The following is a 6,000-nucleotide window of genomic DNA, read 5'->3' on the forward strand; positions in this document are numbered from 1 at the left end:
TGGATATCAGATGGGCGCTCGGTATCGGTAGATTTTCAAAATGAGGCGGAGTCACGTACTAAAATATGTGATGAGGACATCCCTACCCAAAAAAAATCGAGTGACAATTTGACTTTGAAGGAATTGCTTGAATGGATTGAGAACAGATTGCCGTAGCATTATCTCACCGCCCCCTAGCTGGGCTAATCAGGCATCTGTCACTCTTGTTTTTGAACTTATCGGCCCGGTTCCCTCTTGGATACGGTTGCCGGGTGATGAGTCGCTGGGCACCCGTTTTAACGGGGCTAGACGCGTTAGAAACGGAATCCAGAAATATCCCCCTCCCCCTCGAGTATCTGTAAACACTTTGGCGGCTTGTAAGAAAACAAATATATTATAACGGCAGCACAGTTGAAGGGGTTGGGCATGGCTGGTAAAAAAGTGGCGAGCGCTGTCGGTGGCAGAGTGAGCGCCAGGCAAAACAATTACCATCACTTCCAGGTGTGTGCGCATGCGATTAGCTTAAAGGCACTCAAACAAGACGTGGTGACGTTGACTGTCTCTACATGCTGTCAGTTTTAGGGTGAGAATGAGTGTTTTTGTTGAAAATGATTGATGTGGGTGTACTTAAAAAGGGTCAGCCCTTAAGAATTTGAAGGAATCTGTTTTTATGAGGAAATATAAATGTGTCTTCTTTAGTATACACGCAAAAGTGTATTTGTATTGCATGAAGTAAAGTCATTTTCAATGGAGAATAGAAATACTCAATGTTTGGACCATTAAGTTGTGAATATTTAACCTTATTCGATACATTTTGAGATATATCTTTCTAAAAATGTACTAAAAATGACTTTTTTAATGTTAATAATATAAGTAGAGCAAAGCATTCTTCATTGCAAGCACATATATAATAAATGTGAGATTAATGACCCTAAAACTTGAAAAAAACATGATAGAAATTATACTACAATTACCATAACAATACAAGAGCAAATTATTACGCATGGCTGTGCATGATTGAAAAAAAAAGTGTATTTACCCCTAAAAAGGCCAAACCACTAAAAAAACTGACAGCAATTTAAACTGATTTCAACTCTGAACCTTGCCTCCAAAATTCCAAATACAATCATTTCTATCCTATACATATGCTTTTTATCACTTTTTCCAAATTCATGTAGCAAATAGGATATGTTTACCCACACAGGGTTAAGAAAGGGCTCCTTCTCAGTGCCATAACGTTGTCTGGGGGTGCTTAACCTTCAGGGCGAGGCAGGTGGGACAATGATTGTCAATTAACTGCAACATGGCTGCACCGGCGTGGTGTTGCCTTTCTCTGCGACAGCAGACCAATGTGAGATATTTGATATCTTCAGGCCCACCAAGCAGTTCACATCCAAGCCACCTCCGCCTCTTATGTTATAATAACCTTTCAGAGAGTTCAAGTGTCACACAGCAATAAGAAGTCTTTTCCATCCCACCGCGGGGAAAATGAAAAGGAAAACAAGTAGCTAGAACAGAGGGGGCTCCTGGAGGGCCGCTCATAATGTACGGGAGATTACGGAATCTAGATTTGTGTGTATTTGGGATTGTGTGTGGTAGAGGGGTGAGGGGGAAAGAAAACAGAAATAAATGGATGTACCCATAAGGATCGGCAGTAATTACAAAATAAGTGTACGTACACATTGGATACTTAAATGTTCGCATGTTCACTAAGGCTGGATTTTTATGTTTTTTTTTAAAATAAGAGTCAATAGTTACCACATCTACTTTGCGAGAATTATGGGTTAAGTGATGTATAAAGCGCCACCTAATGGTAAGAGTCACCAGAATGGTAGCCAACGTCATTTATAATTAGTTAGCGAAATGGATTGTATGTAAGTTTGGGGTAAGATACGGTATGCACTAGAGGGTGGTCAACTAATATACTTTTTTTAATATGTTACTGGTTTAAAGATTTCATGTTGGGTGTGTAGTTGGTATGTGCTGCAATGAAGGATATTGATTGAGTAAACGTTTAACAATGTGTATGTTTTGTCTCGTATCTCCATCAAAGTTTGCAGGCGCCACATTGACTCTTTGGTCCTCATTAACTTAACACAAGTTGAGTCTGAGTAATCTTTTTTTTGGTGAAAAGGGTCATGTTTTTAGGGTCTGGTATTGATTTACTACATTTGACTGAGGGGTGATCTTAAATATAAGGTTTTGTAGTACCTACATTGCCTTGCTTTTCATTTAAAAAAAATTAAAACAATTGTGTACGGTAGCGTTTTCCTATTCCAATGAAAAACATATTTTTTTGTGTCCTGGTTTAAAAAGTGCATCTTGAATGGCTTCTAACCACTTACTGAATTCATATAGTTATATCTAAAAATACTATTCAAAAGAACTGTATAGAGAACATTTCTATTTAGAACATTTTTCGACATTTACACCAGCATTTCTCAAAAGTGGCAGCTGTGACTTCCATACAAGTTCCATCGAGATTCTACCAGAGGTAACGAGTGACGGTACAATGTAGAACAGTGTTGTTTTAACACAATAGACAGTGAGGGGGGGTTGAAACGGAGGGGTTAGGAGGCATAAAAGCTCCATGTGAAATAGTGCGAGCCTATTGTACGCAATTCACAAGTATTAGTCACCTCATTGTTGCATAAATAAAGAAGAGGAGCAACCGATGGGGGGTTTGAGACTATTTCCAGGGCATACTACTTTATCTGACGGGTGGGAAAGGGGCTTGGGGGGGGGGGGGGCTGTTTACACAAGCTGACTGTCTTGTCAGCGGCAGTTCAATCACACACACACATAAATACGGACACGTATGCCCGGCAAATAAAATCACTGTAAGCAACAGAAGCCTTTTATCCAGCAGATGCCTTCTCGCACGTGATGTAATACTTTAAATGGGACGGACGCACTCGGGCCTCCTCTTGACTGATTGATTCGGAGCCCGCCACCGACCCGCCGGACCTGGCGGCTTTCACAGACAATTACAGCGGCGTGTCCGTGTGCCCCGTAATAGCTCGCCACTTTAGCGTCATTAAAGCGGCGCGAGGCACTGCATTATCCTTTAACCCCCCTTGCAACAATCCACCAAAATGACACCCGTAAGCGCACACCTCGCCAAGTGACAGGAGGAGTAAGACTATGTCACCACACAGGAAGTAGATGATGCACGCGGGTGAAGATTTGCCCGTTTTAGTACTCGTAGTTCACTAATATCTCATAAGCATGTGGGAGGGGGCGACCTTGGCAACCAAAGCCCCCTGAGACCATGTGCAGCAATAGCTTTGAAGGTCTAATTTAAACAAGAAATGAATTGTGGTAGAAGACCGCAATGTATCCTGCGAAGGGGGGGTGCATGTTTATGAGGCTTTATCGGGTAGTGAAAAGCATGTACAGTATCCAAAGAATTTTAGATAACTTTCTAAATGAAATACCTTAAAAAGCACAAATATTTTACTGACATGTTCAAATAAATGTGAACTTAGGCATCATATTTTTGCTGTATATTTTCTATGATTTAAATGTCAGGGTCTTCTGATCTCACATTTGCATGATTTGTATCAAGAAAAAATACAAAGGGGAAGATGGAATACACTTTTTAAATATAAAAGCTGCGTTTGCATAAATTTAAGTAATTGTAGGGGGAAATCTGTTAATAGGGGCAATTGTCTCTAAATGATTACAAACAGTGCTTCATATTTGCATTTCCAGCTCGTCTCCATGGTTACGGTCAGGGATCAATAGGGAATCAATCAAAGTGACAGGTAAGACAATCGGCCTGACCATCTTGCACGTGTGTGCGTGTGTGTGACGGAGTGTGTGTGTGTGTGCACATCAGCAACAATCAACTATTGATATGTGGATTTTAATCACCGTATATTAATAAATATGGACCTCGCAAAATATTGTTAATCTTTTATGAATGCGCGTGTCATAATGGCTATCTTTTTTTTGCAAATAGAGGCTATTTAATTAAGGATCGTTCATCTCCGATCATAATTTCTGGCATCTGCATGTGGTACATTTATAATAATTATAGTGGAGTGAACTGGCAGTCAATGAAAATAAAATAAAGAATTTATATGAATTTTACTGTGAAATATGGTGTGGAAAATGTGTCACTGGAGGGATATTATTTACTATTTGCCTTCATTTAAGGATTTGTGTATATGCAAGACCTTTTATACATGTAAATACTATCTATACATATGTCATTTTTGTTTTATTTATACGTGTTGTTTACATTTTACATTTTGTTTTGAGGCAAACTGTTTATCCTTCTTACTAAAACAAAATCCACACCGTGCAGATCTATTATTTCCTTTACAATCGTAAACATAAACAATCAAACAATTTCAGCGTCATTTCATTCATCCGCAAACTTTTTGCTGCTTTGCACTCAACTTTTACATCAACTTTCTTTCCTAACCCTCGCGTAAACTCAACTTTGGCGCACGTTTCACATGCATTAACTGCAAAAAAAAGAATCAAACTTTGTAGAAACTAACCTAAACATTATATAGGGGAGCAAACACGCGTTCAAACAAATAGCCGCACGTGCGAACGCCACCTGCAAGGCACACTTTTTGACCCACCTGGCGTTTGTGCAGTCGTTGTAGAGCGTCTCAAAGTCTTTCCTGGAGATGAGTTTGCATCGGTTGACACCGGGCTGGATCGCCCCGAGTCCTCGGAGGATTCGGACCTGCTCCACGTTGCACACCACCGGCGTGATCTCCAACCTCTTGAGTTTAGTGTAGACGGTGTGCAGGCCCCCCACCAGGTGCTTGAGGAACAGATCGAACGCCTGCGGGAGGCAGATGAGCTCGCAACCCTCCACGGTGAACGAAGCCACCTTAGCCCCGCGCAGCTCCACCATCTTGCACTCGTTGTTCTGCGGGATGTTCTCCACGGGCGACGGCGTGGAGTAGACCGGTTTGCCGGCACACGCCATGCCCACGGGGCTGCCGGCGGCCAGTAGTTCGGAGCGGAAGAGCGTCTGCGCGGCTCCCACGGCGGCCGGCAGGGGAGGCAGCGACGAGGAGGAAGACGGAGACGAAGAAGAGGTGGCCGATGGTGAGGAGGCGCTCATGACGCCGGACATCCCGGCCGATACCGGCGGTGGAGGTGGAGGTGGAGGGGGCGGCAACGGAGGTGGTGGAGCCGGTGGAGGGACCAGGGAAGTCGGCGGGAGGAGAGCAGCCGGGACGGCGGCCATGGTCGGTCACCTTACAACGCTTTCTGAAAAAAGGGGGAGGAGGGCGGGGAAGAGGAGGAGGAGGAGGAGGAGGTGGTGAAGGAGGAGGTGGTGGAAGAGGAGGAGGAGATGGGGAGTTGGCTTTTCTTTTTTTTTGACGGAAGAGTCGCCCAAGTTCAAAGTGTGCAAGCCAGTCTGCTCGAATGAAAAGAATCCACCAGAGTTTATGCGCGTCTTTTTTCTTTCTTTCTCTCCACGGAGAAGTTGCCTGGAAGTTGGGATCGCCAAAAAATAAGAAGAGAGGCGTGTGTAGTGTGTGATGGGGGTAGAAAGGAGACGGGAGGTGGAAGAGGAGGAGGAGGAGGAGGAGGAGGTTGGGGAAGGTGGAGGAGGAGGAGGAGGATGGGGGGCAGGACAATGATCAAAGATAGGAGGAGGAATGACAGCAGGAAAATGAGCTGAAAAGTGAAGCACGGTCCGTTGGATGACTTGTTGTTGTCATACGGTGCGCGAGGAGGCGGAGCTTGGGGACAGTGCAACAAAGCCTCTGGAAGAGAAAACACGCACAAGCGTGCATACAGCGATTCCACTCTAAATAGGGTTTTAAATGAGTGAGAAATGTTTGTTTTCATCCCCTTTTCTCTTTCAGGCAATACGTTTGTGTCCACGAATCAAATGAAACTCAAGTGTGTACAGCAGGGACGCTCAAACTTATTTTCCTCTTAGTCGACCTCTCTAAAAGGTCAAAAGATGCAAAGGCCAACTTGAAATACTCCCTATTGTTAAAATGTAAAAGGATATTCCAAAATATACACTTATCTTTA

General features: G+C 43.3%; 1 protein-coding gene across 5 annotated transcripts in view; it reads right to left on the reverse strand.

Annotated features, from left to right (window-relative positions):
• dachd (dachshund d) overlaps positions 1 to 5,625 on the reverse strand; it is a 100,895-nt gene extending 95,270 nt beyond the window's left edge. For 3 of the 5 annotated variants that reach the window (XM_077728499.1, XM_077728497.1, XM_077728495.1), the window contains exon 1: positions 4,578 to 5,624. In XM_077728499.1, coding sequence (XP_077584625.1) covers positions 4,578 to 5,197 — 620 coding nt within the window. In that variant the 5' untranslated portion in view covers positions 5,198 to 5,624. Of the gene's footprint in view, positions 1 to 4,577 lie in introns of all 5 variants that reach the window. The other 2 variants (XM_077728498.1, XM_077728494.1) reach the window with 1 other exon arrangement.
• Between the last annotated feature and the right edge of the window lie 375 nt (positions 5,626 to 6,000).

This window comes from Stigmatopora nigra, chromosome 11 (genome assembly GCF_051989575.1).
Source record: "Stigmatopora nigra isolate UIUO_SnigA chromosome 11, RoL_Snig_1.1, whole genome shotgun sequence".
NCBI classification, from domain to species: domain Eukaryota; kingdom Metazoa; phylum Chordata; class Actinopteri; order Syngnathiformes; family Syngnathidae; genus Stigmatopora; species Stigmatopora nigra.